The 21,836-nt window shown below is 35.2% G+C and overlaps 1 protein-coding gene across 13 annotated transcripts in view; it reads left to right on the top strand.

Moving 5' to 3' along the window:
• SLC4A7 (solute carrier family 4 member 7) overlaps positions 1 to 21,836 on the top strand; it is a 132,230-nt gene that overhangs the window by 94,506 nt on the left and 15,888 nt on the right. For 10 of the 13 annotated variants that reach the window (XM_040696263.2, XM_040696266.2, XM_040696265.2 and 7 more), the window contains 11 exons: positions 76 to 236; positions 2,276 to 2,464; positions 5,016 to 5,357; positions 9,553 to 9,668; positions 11,006 to 11,163; positions 12,624 to 12,711; positions 14,208 to 14,354; positions 15,584 to 15,687; positions 17,177 to 17,351; positions 19,780 to 19,913; positions 20,444 to 20,689. In XM_040696263.2, coding sequence (XP_040552197.1) covers positions 76 to 236; positions 2,276 to 2,464; positions 5,016 to 5,357; positions 9,553 to 9,668; positions 11,006 to 11,163; positions 12,624 to 12,711; positions 14,208 to 14,354; positions 15,584 to 15,687; positions 17,177 to 17,351; positions 19,780 to 19,913; positions 20,444 to 20,689 — 1,860 coding nt within the window. Of the gene's footprint in view, positions 1 to 75; positions 237 to 2,275; positions 2,465 to 4,229; positions 4,389 to 5,015; positions 5,358 to 9,552; positions 9,669 to 11,005; positions 11,164 to 12,623; positions 12,712 to 14,207; positions 14,355 to 15,583; positions 15,688 to 17,176; positions 17,352 to 19,779; positions 19,914 to 20,443; positions 20,690 to 21,836 lie in introns of those variants that run through there. The other 3 variants (XM_040696270.2, XM_015281789.4, XM_040696271.2) reach the window with 2 other exon arrangements.

Genomic DNA, 21,836 nt, shown 5'->3' with positions numbered 1-21,836 from the left:
CCACAGAGGGAAGGGCTTGCAAAGTTGTCTGTTTTCTGGGAGAAATATAAATATTTGTATGTGTATTCGTTTCAGGTGGCTAAAATTTGAAGAGGATGTTGAAGATGGTGGTGATCGTTGGAGCAAGCCTTATGTAGCAACTCTGTCTCTACACAGTCTCTTTGAATTGCGAAGCTGTATTCTTAATGGGACGGTCATGTTGGACATGAGAGCAAACACACTAGATGAGATAGCAGGTTGCAGCAAAACTTTTTTTTTTTAAATACTTTATTTCTAAATTTTAATCTCTGTTTGAAATGCTTTTTTAAAGATATCCTTGAAAATAAAATATTGAAGAAATAGGTATGTACACACTTTATGCAGTCTTTTTCATCTGGTTAAAAAGAGCTGGTCCTTCACTTAGAAGGAGCTCTGCTGGTTGAATAGCACCTCCTTTATTTATATGTTTTTCGGATGAGGTCTAGAATTTACCTTTGTTCTAATTCCTGAATATGTTCTTTGTCTTTGTTTCTACAGATGAAGTATAAATATATTCCAGAGCATTTTAGGACTTATTTGTTCTCTTTAGTACCATAATTATTAATCATAACTTGGCTGATGTTAACTTGATGCCATTAGTGCAATTGAGTGTTGCACATCTGCTAGGTTTTTTTTCACCTTTGTAAGCGGTGAGCAGAAATAAATTATATGTTTGACCTATTATGTTGAATGGCCTCACTAATCACATGGTCACTCTAAGTCCTACAGAAACATCTTGGAAAGCTATTTTTTTTAATCAACGTTATACTTGTTTAACCTGAATGCCTTTTGAACTAGTTTTACCTTATTTTCCTAGTATCTCTTGCTGCAGGTGCCACACAGTTGACTGCCTGCTCAGGAATCATGCTAGGCTTAGGGCTGCCCTTGTCCCTGTGAGGGACAAAGTGTTTTGGCATAAAAAAGTTGACACAGCTTGAATTTTTTTTTTTTTAAGTCTTCAAATTTCTCTGAGGAAGTTGGTGTTCCCTTCCTATTTTCCTGACTTGCTAAGGAAAAGTGTACGTGGGTTTGTAAAGGCAATGTTTTGGTCATTGATTGAGCTTTATTAAATTAATTATAGAAGTAATCTTAGTTTATAAGAAAGATAGTTACTGCTTAATTCTGTGTAAACAGTGCTTTTTTAGGTGTAGCAAACAGTAGCAAATATTTTAGGTGGATCTGTAACATATGAAGAGATTGCATAAATTTGTTTTAAGTTAATTTTTGGTGCCATTATGAAAGTATACTCTACCAAGGATTATCATCCTACACAAGACTGTAAGTGTATTGTCTCTGTTCTCTGAATTAAGAATGCCTAAAGGTGATCATAGTTCTCCCTCGAACAGGTCAGGAGTTTCTTTTGAGAAGCGATAGCATAAGACTGCGTGTTAACAGTGATTCCCAAAGGAGGTTGTACTGTACTGGCAAAGACTTCATGGCATATAATTTTGCTTGTAAAGCATTCTGAGCCATAACCTTTTTCATTGTGAAAAGTTCTCTGCAATTATGGTTTATCAATGTAGTTTATTGATGCATGAGTTAAGAATAGAAAAATATGTTGAAAAGTTGTGTCACATAGGGTAACGTTGGTTTGTGCAGGTGTGCGTGTTTCTAAATAAAAATAACTACATAATCACAGCAGACTTTCATCTGTGTGAACATGCTGATGAGGTGCACCTTTGAAACTTGATACTGTTGATTCATCAGTTTTAGATGATAAAACTAGCTTTCATTTTACATTTCCTTTTCTAAAGTATGTGCATCACAAGCCTCAGGAGTTTGAGTCATCTGAAAGTGACAGAAGTTACGAAATTCATCCCATGATCCTACAACTTTCCTTCTAGTGTAGTTGTATACTTTCAAAATAGGGAACACCAGGTTAGGGCTTGAAGATGTCTCTTTTGCATTTTTTTTTTCTTTGTGTATTCACTTTTAGTTGAATACACAGGTGTTTCTTTTTTAAAAGGAAGTTGCAATTGAAGGTAAACCATAAAATATTAAGCAACTTGTTTCTTAAAATGATAGTACTAGTATTTTTGGATCTACATTCTGTTTTACTTATTTACTCATTTAATGACATCTTCGAAAATTTGTTGTGAATTCTTGAAGATGGCACTGACATTGAAAAGGCACTTCTCTTTATTATATAGTTCCTATTTTTTCATATGATTTGTTGCAACTAATTACGGTGTTTGGGTGTGTGGAAGGATACCTACATATATAAAAATTTCATTTTTCTGCTGTTGCTGTTTTGTAGATATGGTCTTGGACAACATGATTGCTTCTGGCCAACTGGATGAATCGATAAGGGAGAATGTGAGAGTGGCACTTCTAAAAAGGCACCATCATCAAAATGAGAAAAAATTCAGCAATCGGATTCCCTTGGTTCGGTCTTTCGCAGATATAGGCAAGAAACATTCTGACCCTCACTTGCTTGAACGAAATGGTGAGATAAGTTGTAGTGTCCAATTTGTTCTAACCTGTTACATAATGTTTTCACTGGGAGATGAAGGAAAATTCAGCTGATAATTGCAGATAAGTGTTTTCTTCTTGATAAGCAATGAACTAATAGTAACCGTGAATGCCATGCGTAGCTATGGATGATGTTTCTGTATATTTTTGTATTCACTCAAATGCTTCACTTCTGCCTGTATGTGTAGCATGCGTTATTATTTTGAAGTGTAGAAGTAGATGCACGTTGGCCCTAATGATTTTTAGGATACGCTTGAATAAAATGTATAATGTTTGAGGAATTTCATCATTGTGGCATAGTTTCATATGCTTGTCAGGTAGCTACTGCTTGCTTATTTAGCTCATGTAAGAGATTTTGCTTTGTGGTCATGTCTTGAGTTCAGTGATGCTGACAATTACTAGCTTTTAATTCAGTTGCATTTACGTGGTGAGAGAGCTCACTATTCTAATGGTGAAGAAATTACTTTTATCTAGGACACTGTTCTTGTCATGTTTTCTATAGAACAGTCTATCTGGGGGAAGAAAAAAAACGCACAAGAAAGGTATATGCAATATTTTTAGGGACTTTAAACTGCGGGGCAACTTTACTTTTGTTTTTATGGCTTGTTTCCATCTCTGATTTTTTGTTGTTGTTGTTTTGTTTTTATGCTTTGCATTAACTAAGCCATGTGAAATTTCAAGCTAAATTTATTAGTGTAGTGAAAACTTAATACTGATTTCATGAGTCACTCCTTGCAACAAAGTTCCTTTCCAGTCTTTGGAAATGTGTCATTTCTCAGAACATACGCTCTGCTTAGTTAAGTGCTTTTTGGGTTGAATCCAGGTTGAGTATGTCTGTAGAGTGCTCTCTGGCCCAAACTTTCTGATGCATGTTCTTAGCTAGTGAGTAGATGATGCATACTTTTTGCTGATAGTTTCAGAATCAGTTTTTCCTAGAAAGGAAATGTGACTGATTAAAAGTACGATTTCTTCCATATAACTTCTGACTCTTCCTTTTTTTGTTTAGCAAATGTGAAAATTTCAAATATAAACTTGGTTTTCCCCATCCTTTAACAGCTGTATCCCCAGTGTTGACTTTTTCATATGTTTGTTAACTTTTCCTTTATCGTCCTACAGTCGTCCTCTAGTGAAATGGTAAAGCAAACACGTGTGTATAATAATTTTTAGGCACCTTGTACACGTGTGTGTTTTGTTTTAGGACATCTGATGTTCATAACTCATCCTTACAAGTCCAGTGTAGCTGTTATCCTTAGCAATTAATACGGATAAAATCAACCAATTTGCTTTGTTGGCCCTCCTGACTTTGCTGTGCTGCCATTAGAATAGCTCAACTCTAAAACTTCAGTTCTTATTTTAAATCGTTTCTGTCTGTAGGACCCACTTTTCCATGCTGCAGGGGAATGTGTGTGACATTTACCTAGGTATACTTTCTGTGCCTCTGTCTTGCAAGTTGTTCTGGAGTTGTCCAGTGTATTGGTCTCTGTATAGTGCCTAGTACAAATGTGAGACTAAATTTGTCTAGTTTGGTATTTTGGTTTTGCTTGATGGCATATTATGTGAAAACAGCATGGCTTTGATTTCATGGATTGTAGGAGAAGTAAATGTTTCTCTTCTCAAGGCAACTTTCATCTCAGGAAAAGTGTTTTTCTCTCTCTTCTTTTTTGTTGTTGTGAATAGAACTAAACATTCTAATGGAAATTGAAGATACGGTCTCTATTCCTGCTTTAGAAAGAACTAGAATCCATTACAAACTGAAATCTTGAAGGACCTATGACAGGAATATTCTCTTTTAACATGAAAATAGTGGGGATGAATCCAGTGGAGACTGGATAGGGGAAGAAAAGTGACAGTGAATTTTGGAGAGATGCGTTTGGTTTTAGGCAAATTGGGGGTATTTGGTAAGTCACAGTAAAAAAGATGGTGAAGGAACCATGTAAATTCCTCTCTATGGCCTCTTTAAGACTATATATTGAGACTACACTTGTCTAGAAAACTTAGAGTTAAAATAAGACCTTTGTCAGAAGACGGTTGCATGGAACATGATTCGATAGTTTGATCAAGTTTTTAAAAATATTTTCATAAAAAATGTTAATTATATATAATGAATGCAATTAATTGTGAACCCTCGTAATGCATTAATTGCTAATGATTTTTATGGTAATATTTCTTGATGTCATTAGAGGTAGCTGCTGTGTGATTTGGAATAAGTTCTAGGAAACGTGAAGAATAAGTTTCAAGAGATACCATTTTAGTTTTGTTCATATATTTAAAAAAATTCTCACAGAATTTAAAACAATATCTTCTCCCACATATCTTTGGTGTTCTGATTTGTACTTTTGAGTAACTTCTGACTTTTCTGATGTCTAAAATAAGATCTGCTCTTACTTTGTCTTACTTGCATGAGTATGACACTTTTGGCCCATAAAGCTTGCAATTTACTATGTAAATTGTTAATCCATATTTGTTTCTCTGATTTAGTATTTCCCTGTTGTAAGGCTCATAGTGTTTCATTTGTTTTGTCTCAGGGGAAGGCCTTTCAGCCTCCCGCCACTCTTTGCGAAGAGGTCTCTCTGCCTCAAATATTTCCCTGAGAGGAGAAAACCGTTTGTCAGTTCTTCTCAATTACCTTCTTCCCTCTTCAAGAGCTGGAACCCCGGCAACCTCAAGGTGTACAACCCCTGTAACTACCCCTCAAAACACACCACCCTCCAGTCCTACCTGCAGCCACCCGCCAACCACAATTGCCCAACCAAGTCCACTTCAGGGCAAGGATATTCCTTCAGTAATTATCCACCCACCTGAGGAGGACTTAGAAGTGCAGGAAAGCCAGGAAGAGAAGACAGAGGAGAATGTTGGCAAAACACCAGGCAACTATCGAAATTTAAACTATCCACGTGTGATGCTTTGTGCATCAGGATCACTGCATTGTGATGTTTTTGGCACGTAACTTGGGCACAAGGGATTGTGATAACGGTTACTTCTGCCTGCATGTTTTATTTCTTCTCACTTGTGACTGTTTTCTTGTTCAGCACTTCTAACTTTTTAGCTTTTTAACGAAAGCTCGCAAAAAAAAAGTATTTATTTAACCTTCATCAGCGTAGTTGAAAAGGAATGAGGTTTTAAAACATAATAGGTAAGCAAAATGTCAAAAATGATGGCCTTTTTCTGTCACTCACTTGCAGTCCATGCCATGTTTTGTTTTTACCGTATTTTTGTTAGTGGATGAAGTAATGTTTTACACAAGTGATTGATATTCAGAGCCTATATCCAGATCGATATCTACAGCCTATGTCATAGTGAAGTATTAGAGGGGACTATTAAAAGAATTAGGAAGGATGCAGTAGTCAATCTTATCCACAGATTAGTTTTATTATGAAGTTGTTGAGCAGATTATTTTTGCTTTTGTGCTTTTAAAAAACAGAACCATTATAAAGCGTAGCAGTTCGATGGAACTGGCAGATTCAGTGCATCTATACCTGCTTCCAGGTGGCTTTCCATTAGCGAAGTGTTTCGACATCAGAAATTATTTTGTTGTTTGATATGCAACAGTAAGCTAAGGTAGTTCAGAACGTTCCTAGGTCAGAGCTCAGTAATTTATTAGCTTGCTTATTTAGCTTACTGTTAGCTTACTCTACTTAACGTAATACTTCTTCGATTTTGGCAAAATTATCACCTACATAGACTTCAGGATACTCCTGGATCAGTCTTGTTTTTTAAAGGGATAACCTTGCTTTTTAGCTTTCGAACTCCTGCTGCATTTTTTTTTTCTTTCAGAACTTCTTTTTGCCACAATCTAGCTTTTAGGTTTTTCTGATTTGTATCTGTGTATTTAAAACAAACAACAGAAGCTGATTGATTTCACCCAAGTCTTTCATCAGGGAAGTTTTTCTTGCTTTCCTTCCTTTCTTATTTAGTAATTAGATAGAAAGATTATTGGAACTTAGTTCCACCTGAACTGCTTCTGTGCATAAATTGTATTTGAAAAATACGTGTTTTATTGTTCATATGTATTTAGTGTAAGTATCCTTTATTTTTTTTTAACCCTTCCAACTCTATCTGTTCATCTCTTTACTAGGATTAGTTTCAAGGTAAAGCAGAGCACTCTGTTACATAGAGCAGTAAAAATAAGCTAACAGAGAAGGCTGTGGTTATCTCTTTTCACATTTTGCAGCCAGGTTGCTTGAAAGGAAAGAGTAGGTTATTTTACAGACTATGAACTTGAGTTGAGTAGAGACCTCCAACCTTAGTTAAATCCAGAAAAGTGAACAAAAACCCCTCTCTGCCTCTGTGAAGGAAAATAAAGAGAATTCATATGAAGACCAATCTCTCTTATGGGTGACCTTTAAGATAATTAAAAACCAGAAGTAAAGTAACAGCTTACCTGTTTAAAAATTAGTTTTCAGTTCTCTTATTTTCTTATTCATCTGACAGGAATGTCAGACCCAAGATGTCAAGAACCCAACGGAAGACAAACAAATGAATCTTGAATACTTGATGCTATTATTATCACTATTAAAGCTTTCCACCAGAATCTCCAAATCACAGTCAGATTACTTTTGTCCCTCAAGGGATTGTTTCTCATAAATGAAAAATCTGAAAGGGATGATTTCCCAGTTTAGTCCATAAGAAAACGTCTTTCCAGAGAAAGATGAACACCAATAATGATGGAATACATTTTTGTTTTCTGTTTGTTTTCTCCCCGCCCCCAGTTTTTAATTTGAGACATCGTCTGACCACAGAGAGACATTTTCCTTTTAGATGCTTTTGAAGACATTCTCAGACTATGATTTCTGGCCTGTAACTGAACTAATCTCTGTCTTGTGAGACAGACTTAGAAGGGAACTCTGAGGCAAAAGTTATCTTCCTTGTCAGAAAAACCCACTTGTCTGAGTTCATTCTTTTTAGGAATCATAGTCTGTAATTCAGAATATTGCAGCCTGCATACTTTTTACTTTTTCCATATCTTGATGACTGAGTTTGCTTTCTCTCAGTAAAGCATTCTAATTTGCTGATGGATGGCTTTCTTCTTTTCAGCATTCTTCTGTCCTTGTGCTATTCAGTTTTTATTTTCTTACTCTTTTGTAAAAAGCCGGAAGGATACTGAAATTGATGTGATTTAATGTAAAAGGCAGGAAGGTGGGTCATCTATCAAGAACAGCTTTATTTTTTGCAAACTTTGAAAAGGTTGCACTATGAATTTTGTAGGATGACCGACGAGGGCAAATGTGTCAGAGCTAAAGGTGTTAAACTCAGAAGTTTAACAATGCTTGTGAATTGTAATCCCTATGAGGAGCAGCTAAGGAGCTTGTTACATGAGATGTCTTAATTCACTGCTAATTGTGTTATAAAGCTGTATAAAATAATGTTCAGAACAACTTTTAAAAAGTCTGCTAACTGAAAATAATTCAGAAGGCTTTTACGTATTTGATTTCTTGGAGTAAGTCCTTTTTTTTTTTTTCACCCACTGCATTTTAATTTGAAATGAAAAAAACCTAAATATTTCTTCAAAGAAACATGTGATATGACTTTGTCTTTAAAACTTTTCTATTTAATAACTGTTGTCTGTATAGACATAATTATGTTGGAATAGTCATGCTTAGGTGTTGAACTCAGAGGAGAAGGGTAGAAAGTGATTATTATCGGTTGAACTAACTGAATATAGTATTTATACTGTTAACTCTTTACTTGTGCATGGTTAGATTTCACAAAGGAAGTTCCAGCTTGTTAACTTCATTTGCTTTTTTGCTTCAGGAAAAACTGACCACACCGCTTAAACTTGTATAAGCTATGGAATTGAAAATTATTGCTTAAGGCTTGGACCTGCATGTTTTTGATTGATGATGGCGCTTTGAGAGAGTTTTTTGGAAATAAATTTGGGAACTAATTAAATGAATTCAGTTGTAATTTGAAATGTTAAATAACATCAAGTTGCTAAATAGTAAGCATGGAGAGAAGCAACTGTGCGTTTCCAGCAGTAGGTACAGTAGAACAGTAGCCAGAAGGTAGCCAGTGAGGACTTTGGTTTTATTTTGACTGGAGTGATGATTGATCTAAATACAAACTTTCCACATAAAATACAGGCCTTAAGCTTTAGGCTTTGTTTAGTTGTTGTATTGGAAGTATGTTAAAGCAAGCTTAATGCCGCATCTGAAAGGTCTAGTTTAGACAGTTAATGCAAAATGCTCTTCTAATGCGCATTAAATTGAACGAAGGAAGACTTTGTAATCCAAAAAAATAGGAGTTAGGTTTAGTTATGCATCCTTAGACCAGTTTAAGTGCTATTTACGTAGGGCTGACAATGGCAACGTGAAAGTCAGTATATTAGAACACTTGGGTCACTCTATTTTTTCACCCGTCACTGAACATGCAATTCAGTGTTAGCTCAGCAACCTATGCAAAATTATTGTGTTTTGGTGTAAATATCAGAGGGATGCTGTACATTTAGCTTGAGTATCTTCACTGTACATGACTCTTCAGCTAATATGCTAAAGAGACAATTTAGTACAGTAATAATCCGGTTGGATTAATACTAAGAGCTTTGTTGTGCTGATTGAAGTCACAGTTTGTACATAGTATGCTATTTGCTTGTAGGGGTTTAGTTTACAACCAGGATACTGCTGCTTATAGTTGTAGCCTGAGGCTTGCCAATCTTTTTACAATTGAAATACCTTCTACACAGCAAGGTGATAGGTAACACATGTTTGTTTGGTATTTAAGGTCTTCTAAATATAGAGAAGATTGCTGTCTAACAGCTACTGGGGTGGTTTTAGTTAAAATGTCGACATTTGTTAGGTTTTTCTACAATTAGAATCTCTCTTACTTTCTAATGACAGCTCTACAAATGGCCATCATATTGCCTAAGGCAATATTTACTTATTTTAATCATATTGGTATTTTGAGAGCACAGTGAATTGTTAATGTTGCATTTATGATACTAATGTAGAGCACTCTGAATAACTTGCACATTTGCTTTAAGTGAGCTGCCACATTTCGTTTTAATATGTTGCATCCTTGGTTTGCTTTCAATGCCATTTTGAACTTATCTTCTTTATTTGAATTTAGGGCTGTTAGCATCTCCTCAGTCAGCACCTGGAAATTTGGACAATGGGAAGAGTGGAGATGTTAAAGGTACTGGGACAGGTGGAAGCAGAGAAAACAGCACTGTTGATTTTAGTAAGGTAAGTCATATTAAATGCCTTTGTTTTTAGCACAAAGAGCTATGTAGCAAAAAATACATTAGCTCTTACTGCGGTCTTAGTTACGTACAAGTGGTGCGTAGTATCAAGATGTGGCACACACTGTATACGTCAAATGTTCTGTAACTCTATGGGACTGAACTTTTAGTTTGGTGGTTGTGAACTTTTTGGTATTCTGGTAACTTAAGTGTAGCTTCTGTACTTTCTTATGTAAAAGGCGATGTTTTCAGGTCTGCTGTAAAGGCGTATAAAAACAATTTTATAGATAATGTGGAAGTGCATTCTCCTAGGTGCTTTTATTTGGGAGCAGGCACGTGGCTATTAGAGGGAATTCATTCTTTGTTTGAGTTTGCTATACAAAACTGTTCATCTTAATCACTAGGAGTGTATAATATCACATTCTGAATCAAATCTTTTGTACTACTTTAAATTCGTTTCATGCCTCTTTGAAAATTAAAATTTTCTGGGTAAGTTGCATTATGGCCGTTACTGTGAAAGTCAGTCTGTAGTGTCATCTGTATTGTGTAACATGAAGAACATTGGTTTGCCACGTTAAATAATTATGCTTAAGCAAAGGGAACTTACACTGTAGTTCTCATCTGATGATAGCAGGTGCCATTTATTGTTGCTCCTCTGTCACAGTTTTTGTGTTTTTGCTTGGCCTGTCCTTCTGTACACCTCCCTTGTCTCCTGTTGAGCAGGAGTCAGTCTCCTGGCCCTGTAGTTGTGGTACACTTGGTGTGGGACTCAAGAGGCCATCTGTAAGTTCTCTAGATAGCAGTGTAATTGGTGCTTGTGCATGTATGTGTGTGGACAAAGAGTTCATGTGCTTTTCTGAAATTATGTGCAGAAGTGAAAGCTTAGATCTTTCAACTGTAATTCTTCATGGATGAAATGTAAACATACAAATTCTTTTTCAACATTACAACTTCCTAATATATTTGAAATGCACAACTGTGAAATAACTAACTGCATTCCAGAAACCATGAGCTCTCCTTAGTTAATTATGCTTAATTTAAGTATGTCCTATCACAATATGTTTGTCATGATAAGTAATCTTAGAACGATGTTTATGCAGTCTGGAGTCTTTTAGAATATAATAGGAAGTAGTAATTGTACCTTATACAAAATAATTTATTGTTAATAACTGGCAGGCTGATACTTGATGCGTATGTCTGTCTTTTCCATATTTTGGGGTATTTATTTTGCTTTTGTATTTTTCTTTGTAGCTTTTATGTCTAGTAAATTCTGATAAGCAAAAATTCTATGTTATAGAGTTTATGTTAACAAATGCACTTGTTTCATTTTCATGTGACTAGGTTGACATGAACTTCATGAGGAAAATTCCTTCCGGAGCAGAAGCATCAAATGTGTTAGTGGGAGAAGTAGATTTTTTAGAAAGACCTATTATTGCTTTTGTGAGGCTCTCTCCTGCTGTGCTTCTCTCAGGCCTCACAGAGGTTCCCGTACCTACACGGTAAATAAATGCTGGAAAGTCTGGCTTTACTTTTTGTATAAGTAAACCTGTAGTGTAAGTCAATAATGTTTCACATCTCAAGTAGAATACGTACAAAATCTCAGACTGTCAGCTTTGAAATCTAGACTTAAATTTGATGTAACAGGTTGTTTGGCCATACCTCAGCCCTAGAGATCACTTCATTTTTCTGTACGCATCGATGCATTGTTGTATACAACAGTATGTTTGACAAAAGTCTGTAAATATGTGGGTTTTATTTAGTTATTTATTTTTAAAAATTTACAAAGTGTGTGTTTGTCTTCATTTTTTCAGCATATATACTGTAGCAACCGGCAAAAGTAAATCTTGACAGTGCTTTCTTCAACACTGCAGAATTTCTAGATGGTAGTTACCTATAGAGCTCACAAGATTTCTTGAGAAATTCAAACAGGTTATTGTGCTAATGGAGCTAAAATTTTCCTGTCTTAAATTCTTCAGAATGCTACAGACTGGCATATATGGAATAGCATATTTTATTCTGAAGATACAATCTCAGTTTTGGTTATTGTAGTCAATAAACATAGCATTGAGCTTTTTGTGCCTTAAAATGAAAGCGCCTTTTTTTTTTTTTTGACATGGGAACATTGTTTTCGTGGAATATAGTAAAAACGTTTACTGAAGTTTACTCTTAGTTTTATATCCTTCTGAACTTCTAAGTACTAGCACTGTTTAAAAAAAAATAATAATTTTGCTAGTGATGTTCTGACTATTGTGAGTGGAAATGGAGCTTATCTAGTAACATGTGCGGTGTCTCACCCCCCAGACTGGGCTTCCCTCCTAAAATGTCACTTTCACCTTTTTAGATAAAAGTAGTCCAAAATGTAGAATCCCTTCCCTTCCGCTGTCACAGGACCCAGCATATGACTATGAGTATTTCTGATGTGTTGCTTGCAATACATCCGTGAAGCCATTTTGTGGTGCACCTTGTCAGAAATTACGAGGGGTTTGACTCCCATATAGGGGTGATCGTCATGAAACTGAGAACAGGTCCTAAAGCTCTGAAGCCCTATATGTGGGCTCTTTGCCAGTGAGAATGGCAGAAGAAATACTCATTGCACTGTAGCCTGTGGATTTTTACTCTTTTTTTGTGTGTGTGTATATATATGTATATTCAGCTTCATACAATAAATATGTATATTCAACCTCTTACAATGAATATGTATATTTATTATATGTGTATTTATTTATTGTAAGAAGTTGAAAAATTGTTTAATTAAGATTTCAAAGTAATTTTTGTTCTAGATGTGAGTTCCAGTATTGACTTTGAAGTATTTTCTTAGTTTTGTGGCAGTCTGTGAGATCTGAAGTGGTAAAGAGGACATTTCTATTTCACCAGCAGATTTTCTTGAAACATTAGTTTCAAAGAAGCCTCTGAATATATTCATGTGAGTCATCTCAGTTCTTGGTGTCTTTCTCCACAGGTTTCTGTTTTTATTGCTGGGACCAGCAGGAAAAGCTCCGCAGTATCATGAAATTGGAAGATCAATAGCAACACTTATGACAGATGATGTGGGTGATGTATTTTAAACATCTGTAGTTAAAGACTCAAATACTGTATTTACCGACTCTTAACAAATGTTTTAGGGAATGGCATGTTAAAGAAAGGGAATCAAACTGGCTAAATGAAGAATAGTAAAAACATTTCTTGTGTAAGTGAATTAGATGGCAGTAAAATGTGCTTTTTCCTCCAGCTTTTCTTGTAGAATTGCTTAATGTATTTCAGAAAAGTTATCCTAGGTTTGATTAACGTATTTTATTTCCTAGTATGAAAATAAACCTATTAAATAGAACTACGTCTAATAAGAGTGCTGTTGTCAAAAATGACAGCAAACTGCATGAGTGTTTAAGACAAAATTTAAGATTGCATTCATTTGAGTCATAACATGTATGTTCTATCAAAGCAAGATTGAATAATCAATATGAGAATTTTACTAGGAATTTGTAGCCGTATTCTTAGAGCCCTGGTGGACAGTTTTAAAGTGCACAGTGACTCAACTGTGGTCATTCTACTGAGCAAAATTAGGATGTTTTAATTTCCATCTTGTATTGAGCGCCATCTACTGAATTCAGAAATACTAAAGCTAAATATCCTAATAATTCTTCACTCTTGAGAAAATTTAAGTTAGGAAATATAAACCAGACTGGTCATTTTACAGCGGGCAACTAATCCGTAATGTAGTGTTTGTTCAGCCTGCTTTAGTTGCAGACTTTAATTTGTGGGTGGCCTGATTTTCAGGAATATTGTAGATAACTGAAAAAATACTCAGTGGCTAAAAAGACATAGAAAACCTGAACAGGCTTTAATTTATCTAATTTACTATAGGAAATCTTAATGGTTAGGTCTTTGGAGATTAATGGTTCAGGCTTCAGTATGTGCAGATACAATTGAGGATCATCTGCAAATGGTTTTTAATAGCAAACTACTGTTTCTTTTCTCTGTGTAAAATGTAGAGTTTGTGTTGTAGTGGCCTGTGAAACAGTATAACTTAGGTGGTGTTTGGTTGTTTATTTATTTATTTTTGAACAGTAAGAAGATTGACTACTCTTGCCTCTTCAGAGGTTCCTAAGGTTGGATTGAGCTGGAGCAATGAAAAACAAGATTTCTCAAGAAAAAATTGTTTCTGTTTAAAGCTTGTTTATAGTTTTTCTGTTAGTTTTTCTTGTTTGCTTTGTCCTCATTTGGCACGTTATGGCATTGCAGTGACTGTAGGGCAAAATTTTAGGGCAATACGACACTAATTTGATTTACTAAATATTGAAGATAATGATTTTAATAAATTTTAGAAGTTTTTGTTTTTTGAAGATGAAACAGCCTTATTTTATGATCCATAAAGATTTGTGTAAGCATTGTCCTTAATGTAAAGGTATGCAAGTCTTACTACTGAGGACCTTTTAGAAATATCCCATGCTTTTTTTTAAAAACAGTCAAGTGTTCCTTATAATCATTTCCTTATTCAAAAATTGAAAGAAACAAGAAATGATTTTTGGGTGCTTTCTCTTTGTAGGTTTTCCATGATGTTGCCTATAAAGCTAAAGATAGAAATGATTTATTATCAGGAATTGATGAATTTTTAGACCAAGTGACAGTACTACCTCCAGGAGAATGGGATCCATCTATACGAATTGAACCACCAAAAAGTGTTCCTTCCCAGGTAAATAAATAAATAAAATGGAAAAAAAAATCTAGCAGGGAGCCCCCATGCATTTTCAAATGCAAGTTAATTGTTCATTGAGTATTAACTTCAGTAAAGTATCAAGAAGGCTGACAACAATTTGTAAGAAAAAAGTAGATCATGAAAAAAGTATTGGATCAGTTTCCTGCTTTGTTTTTAAGAAAATTGTATTTAATCTATTTCCTTTTGAAATAGTGAAATGAGATTCTGAGGTGAAAGAAGTGTTGTAACATTGTGCCTGTGTTCATAGGATACATTTTATTATTAACCTAACAATGATCAGTAAGAATGTTGTAATACTTACACAAACTTTGTGTGTGCACCACTCATTGAAAATTAATGTTAATGTATATCGGCTAACAAATAACGTTTACTGAATGCTACAGATAAAGGTAGGTCAAGAGTGATCCCTTGTTCCACAAGGCTTAGAATTGAGAGCAATGGAGAGGTGCTACCTTAGGGAGCTGTGGCTTCTTCCCTTCTTTATTCTCTACAACTGCTGCAGAGATCAAAAGTAGAGCAGAAGACTGACGCTCTTGATCCAGAAGGCTGATACTGGTGTTGAACTGCAATCTGAGGAGTCAGTGGAATGGAGAAGGAGCAGCAGTACAGTTTATTTCATGAGTAGTGCGAGCCTACCACTTGATGTGTTTCCAAAAAAACCCACAAAAACACCCCAAAACAAACAAAGGGTGGGGTATTTTTTTAAATTGTTTTTTTTGAATGCAGGATTGGCTAAGAAATATATGAGGAGCTTGTTGAACGGAGGAATGACTTCTCATTTATACTTCACTAAATACTGTATTTGTTATAAACCGAGGTCAGTTTCTGATACTAGCTGGAGGCTACTGCTCTGGAAATGACTGAGGGAAAAACAACAACTTTGATTTCTAGACCACATTGCTGAGCCTTTACTGTGTTTTAAAAAGGCCAACATTGTTTCATCATATCTCAGGGGAGGTAATTGTTGTAGAAAGGGAAGATTTATACCATTGTGCAAGCCACTAATAAGATCTTTTTGGAAGTGTTGTACAGTTCTGGTCATCTGTATTTAATAAATAGTGGGTTTGGCAAATGAAGAACTGATGATCAGCTGGGAATGTGAAAAGGTTTGGAAGATGTGGAGTTTCTCAACACTCTATTTAAACTGTTTTTAGTTCAAAAGCAATCATCTTAAAATGTGTTTGTGTTGGGTTTTGTTGTTGTAGGAGAAAAGGAAGATACCTAAGTTTCCAAATGGATCTACTCCTACAGGAGAGACTCTCAAAGAAGAAGGTCATCATGCTGGACCTGAACTTGAGAGAACTGGAAGGTGTGTTCTCTTCCCTAAATACTAATTAATCACAAAGAAATAGAAGTGATAAATCTTCACAGCCATTAATGATGAGATTTGAAGAGAAAAAAAAACCAGTATGCATCCATTTTCCTTTTCAAGTGTTGGGTTCTTGCCTGTAAATGGAAATCTGCTTGAAGCATTTTCAAGCCTGTGGCAATGTTTCTCAACACATTTGTGAAGGATTTTGTATAAGATGCTGCCTACTTTAACTGAATTTTAAGCATTGATTTTTAATTTAAAATTATCAAGAGCATGCAATTATTGTAAGTATAGTAGGAATGTACAGTTTTCAATATTGGGCTAGGTACTAAAAATTTCCATTAATGCAAACCTGTTTTATTGAATGTGTGTGAAGCCAAACAACCAGGAATATAAAGTGGTGGGAAAAAAATACTGTTTCAGTTAGGTTTCTTTTAAATCTGAAATAAAACAGAAGGAATTTTTGAATTGAGTTGTATTATTATTCTCTATTAGTTCAGAAATACTTCCCAAAAAACTCTCAAACAGTGGAATGCATCTGGATAAGACTTCGCCTTATGTCATATGAGTAATAATACTAACTGAGGAGATCTGGAAAAGATGTAAAAAGTTTTTGTCCTCAAAATGATAAACGATTTGCATCCCTTTGCAAGAAGAACCATTTTGGCTTCATTATACTCATTTCTTTCCTTTTTGATACAGTATATGGAGCTGAATGATTTCTACCCACAGAATTATCTCTAGTTAAAACTATTGTGAATTACAAAAGCCTTAAAAAAAAAAAAAATATATATATATATATAAAATTCCTACAAAGAACAAAAAATACATTTTTTTGCAGATACAATTTTTACTTAATATTTTAGTTTTGAATTTTTTTTAAATGAGAAATATCTTTTTGATTTCTTCCTAATAACTTTCTCAGTTCAACTGATTGATAAATATTTGTTTTTGTATTTGTACCATTTAGAAATATCTTCATGCCCCAAATTTTTCACTGTTAAATACATTCAGGTTTATTATCTTTATAGACTTAACTATACTCATGTAGAGAATTTGGATCAAAAACAGAGCTACAGCTACCAATTGGAGTATTGATATTGAAACGTATCAGTGCAGTGGTCTTGCTTGAGGTTTAGCATAAACTTTTGTTTTTTGTTCTGAGTATCATAAACCAGGTTTACCTTTAAACATTACTTAGGTAAAGATATTTGTAAAGATATCTTTTCAGTATCTAGCCCATTATATGCATACCTAGCCAGCTTTTAAAAATGTGGATGATCTGTTTGATTATATTTTGGAAAAATACTGAATCGGAATAGATGAAATTATCATGTATATTTAAACTGTGTTATGATTTAATCTGGATAATGAAATAGCTAATTTGTGCTGGCAGTAGGCACTGGCAGTCTTGTGTAGCCCATAGTTTTGAACTAGCTAGAATCCTTTAGTGTACAGTTTGACGAGTTTCATCTCACCTATTTAGGCTTTTTGGTGGTTTGATACTTGACATCCAAAGGAAAGCACCTTTTTTCTTGAGTGACTTCAAGGATGCATTAAGCCTGCAGTGCCTGGCCTCGATTCTTTTCCTATACTGTGCCTGTATGTCTCCTGTAATCACTTTTGGAGGGCTCCTGGGAGAAGCTACACAAGGCAGAATAGTGAGTACAAAAAAAATGGTAGTGGCCAGGCTTTTAGACCTTCAGAGGCAAGTCACTGTGTGCATTTGTCTCGTTTACTTATACTTGTATTTGAAGAATTTACCCACAGCACTTGATTAGCCTGCCCCAAAGCAGATCTTCCCCAAAAGGTAATTGCTGTGGAAAATGTGGGGAACCCATGTGAACAGGAGAAGATGCACAGTGGAGGTAAAAATAAAATTATAAAATTGTTTGTCCTGCCTCATTGGAGAGTATCTTCATGAATTGAGAAAGGGCATTGCCTTCTTTTTGGCTACTTGAATAAAATTAATGAATAGCAGTAAAGGTGCACCATCCCACTAGGCCTACTTTAGGCAAAGTCAGAGGCTCAAGGTGGATAGCCAAGAATATGTATTGGCCTTGAGTAGTAGGCCTATGAGGATGATAATGCCTACGGTGTTACGGTGAGCAGTCAATTCTGTATTTAAACAATGGACAGGATATGTGTTTACTTTTATGAGTGGTATGTTATCAATAAAAATAAAAAAGAGATAAGTTTTAAGAGTGGAAAATACTCTTCACTGAAAGTAACTTGGATATTAACCATAAACTTCTGGTACTGCTACCTTGGCAGTGTGTAACGCCAACACCTTTTTAACCAAAATGTTTGGTTGCACTTCAGGTTTTGGAATGAGGAAAGAGTACTTCTATCAGCAACGTTAATAACTTATAGTTTGTGTTAAACGGCGTGTGAGTAAACTAGTCTGAAGTGTATTTTCTGCTTCTAAATCTATTGCAAAGAAATAAGGCTCTGTCCTTTTGGGGAAAGGAAAGGGTAAATTCAGAAATGTCCCTTTACAAATTTAAAATTATGGTAAAGTTTACAATGCTATAAAATTATTTGTGATACTTAGACCAAATTTTAAACGTGTACTCAATTAAAATTTAGTTAACTTTTATCACTTTCAAGTAATGCTGCTGACTTGAATATTTGTTTATTGATGTATTTCTTCAAGCTGATAGTGCACAGAAAAAATGTAATTTACTTCTGTATTTGTTATTTTTGCCACTGTAAATGTAGGGATGGGTTTTCTTGTGATTATCTAAATGTTGATGTAATTTATGAATGTACCCCATATAATTATGAAAATATTCTCCTTTTAAAGCTTGATTCTTAAATACCTTCTTTCTTTTAGCTATCTGGAATTGTTTGCGGGTTTGTTCCTGCCTTCAGATTCTTGGTGTGCATCATTGAATATAAAACTTAGTTACTGCACACACATGTTCAAGCACTGTAGCTGACACTGTAAGGTACACAGTTTGTGTTTGAAACTTTTTCTCACATTCCCAGAGGTCATCACCTCCACAGTACTCCTGTCCCTGCCACCTTGATTGACAGCCCCCAGGTTAATGCATTGACTATGCCAAAAGCAGTAGTTGAAAGGCAATAGCTAAATAAGAGATTATATTTTCATATATATTTTTCTAATGTAATGAAAAAAGGATGCACGCTTCTTTGTTTTTAATAGCCCCAGTTCAGTAAATGCCTTTGACGTATTTAGATGCTTTTCTGAACTGGGCTTAAGTTTGCATAATTTTTGTTTTCTTAAGTTCTTGTAGTTATAAAATAGCTACATATAAAATGCATGAAAATTCCACAGCAAACCCCACAATTTGTAATGTATTACTTTTCACAGTTCTAAGTGGTATATTTAGTTATTTTACAACAACATCATTTTAGGTTCCAGAAAGCCCTGTCTTTCTCTTGAGGTACATTATAATGTTTCCTGCTAAAACTGAGTATTTTAGTAAAACATGCAAATCAAGTACTAAAATACATATCTTTCTTCAATTAAAAGAAATGCATTACCAGGTGGGACATTGGTTTATAGCTCATCTATCTATGGTGTCATGTATACAAAAACCAGTATTGTTCAGTAATTTCCCCTGCACCACCTTGTCAATTTTTTTTTGTTTTGTTTTGTTGTTTCTTTTTGTAATGCTTGGCTGACTGATGTAGGCTTGGTGCAGCACACTGTGTCATGTTTTAGTACAGGTGTATTGCAATATGTATATATTTACATATATATATATTTTTTACAGAGAGAGAACTTTTTCCATATACTACGTGTTCAGTAATTTTGTCTTTCAATTGGTAGTAGTTGTTGGTATGTTTTTCCTCCTTAGTTAGCAGGACTAGTAACTTGTTCTTATGGTTTTGGATGGCTTTATATTTCTCAAGAGCAAAGCTTTCCAAACCTTTTGTCCTTGGTATCGTTACTGCAAAACAGTGTTAACAGTGTCTCAAACATTAATATTGATTGTAATATTTTTACATCTTGTCTTGTTTTTATGTAAATGCATCTTAAAAATGTATTTATGCAGATGTGGCGCTACGTGCTAACCTGAAAGGCAGTATAGTCAAAGCGGTTTCTTTTCCCCTGAACAGAGTGCAATAGAATCCCTCTTTGGAGCCTCGTTAACTGGGATTGCCTATTCTCTCTTTGCTGGGCAACCTCTTACTATTTTGGGGAGTACCGGACCAGTTCTAGTATTTGAAAAAATACTATTTAAATTTTGCAGGTAAGTAGTGACATTGGCATTACCTTGATGAACTGTGTAACTTAAGAGACTGTTGGATTACTATAACTGAAAACAGATGTTTTGAAAGTAGATGACTATGAAGATATAAAGGCAGCAGCAAGAAACTGAGCTGTGCATGTGGTTTGGCAAAGCTCTGAGGCACTCATGCACAGGTGGGAAAGCCAGTGGTGAAGTTGGTGGGACTTAGTCAGAACTTAGTTTTTATCTTTCACGTGGGGATGGCTGGCTTTTGATTCTGCCCCTGGGGAAGAACTATCCAAATTGTTCTGGACACTGTGTGGATGTTCTGTTGGGAAAGGCAGTTGCACCTTCAGTCCTAGAGATACTCTGCAGTGTTTTTCAGGACCGGGGGAAGATAAAAGTTTCAGCTTTCTTCAAAACTAGCATCAGGGATGAGAAAAGTTGTGAACACCTGCAGAGCTTGGCCTCAGTATCCATTTTCAAACAGAATATGATAATAAATAATTTTAGACTCAGTTAATTGTTTCATTTTAATCTCTTTTATACAGGGATTATGGGCTTTCCTACCTCTCCCTACGAACTAGCATTGGTCTGTGGACTGCGTTTTTATGCATAGTGCTTGTAGCAACAGATGCCAGCAGCCTTGTCTGTTACATCACTCGATTTACTGAGGAAGCTTTTGCAGCGCTTATATGCATCATATTTATTTATGAGGCATTGGAAAAGCTTTTTCATTTGGGAGAAGTGTATGCCTTCAATATGCACAATAATTTGGATAGACTGACTTTATATTCGTAAGTATCAAGTTCACATGTGTTAGTACAATACATAAGAAAAATGTGTATAATATAGTGGCATATCATTTATGAAGCTGCAGTGTGTGTCTCTTACTGGTAGGGTAAGAGGAATGCTGGGGGTGGCAGGAGCATGAGAAATCTCTGAAAAATTCTATTCAGGGTGCTGTGGAATTGAAATTTCTGTTAGTTATGGGTGGTTTAAAGGGATGAGAGGCTGTGACAACGCCCGATTTATCTGCAGCTTGATTAAAGGTCAGCTTATGTTGCGTTAGCTGGACAGGAGTTTTGCCTTGTCACTTCAGGAAATCATGGTGGCTTCCCTCACCTGGGTGGGGATTATTTCCAGGTAGCAGAGGCATGGAGCTGTGCTAAAATGAGGAGTTAACATATTTAAACACCGTTGCTTTCTATTGCAATTATGAGGGATATTTGACTTTTTTAGAATTTCTTTTTTTTATAAGAGAGTGGAGAAAAAGTAGAAAAAAAAAAAAGCACTTAAAAAAATTTTGGCTTTAATAGAGCTACTATTTCTTTTCACCTTAATAATTAGCAGTAAAACTATCAATTCATTAAAGGAATGCAGTAAGCAAGCTATTTAGATGTACCTTTTTTCATATTTGATCCATGTGGGAGTTGTGCATCTTATCTACTTTTTAATGTATAGCTGTCCTGTTTCTGAATTAAAGTAGTTTGCTTACACTGTGAAATCAGCATTAAATAACTGTCATACCATGTTCAGTGTTTTTTTAATGATCTGCTGCTTTCTTTTGCTCCCCAGTGTACGTTTTTCAAGCTTAGGGTATGGTTTTATGAAATGCAATAAATTGAATCAAGAGCTTACACTTGACAGAAGGAGTCTGCTAACCATTAATGGGGAAAAACTGCACAGTTCACAGAGTTTAAACCAAATCACAGTCAAAACTGTTCCTTGATTCATTGTCAATGTGTAATTAACTGTCAGATAGGGGTACATTTTGGTCCAGAGTTGTTATAAGGTGATATTTGAATTTTTGCCTTATTTCACATACTGCTTCACGTGCAATGAATGAAGTAAAATAAAAAAGCCAAATGATTTCACTTTCACAGTACGTGAATGGAGTACGTTCACTTTGTTTTCAGGTATTAGTCTGTTTAAAAACTGGCA

The sequence above is a fragment of the Gallus gallus genome, chromosome 2 (genome assembly GCF_016699485.2).
Source record: "Gallus gallus isolate bGalGal1 chromosome 2, bGalGal1.mat.broiler.GRCg7b, whole genome shotgun sequence".
Classification (NCBI taxonomy): Eukaryota; Metazoa; Chordata; class Aves; order Galliformes; family Phasianidae; genus Gallus; species Gallus gallus.
This window is presented reverse-complemented; position numbering and strand designations above follow the sequence as displayed.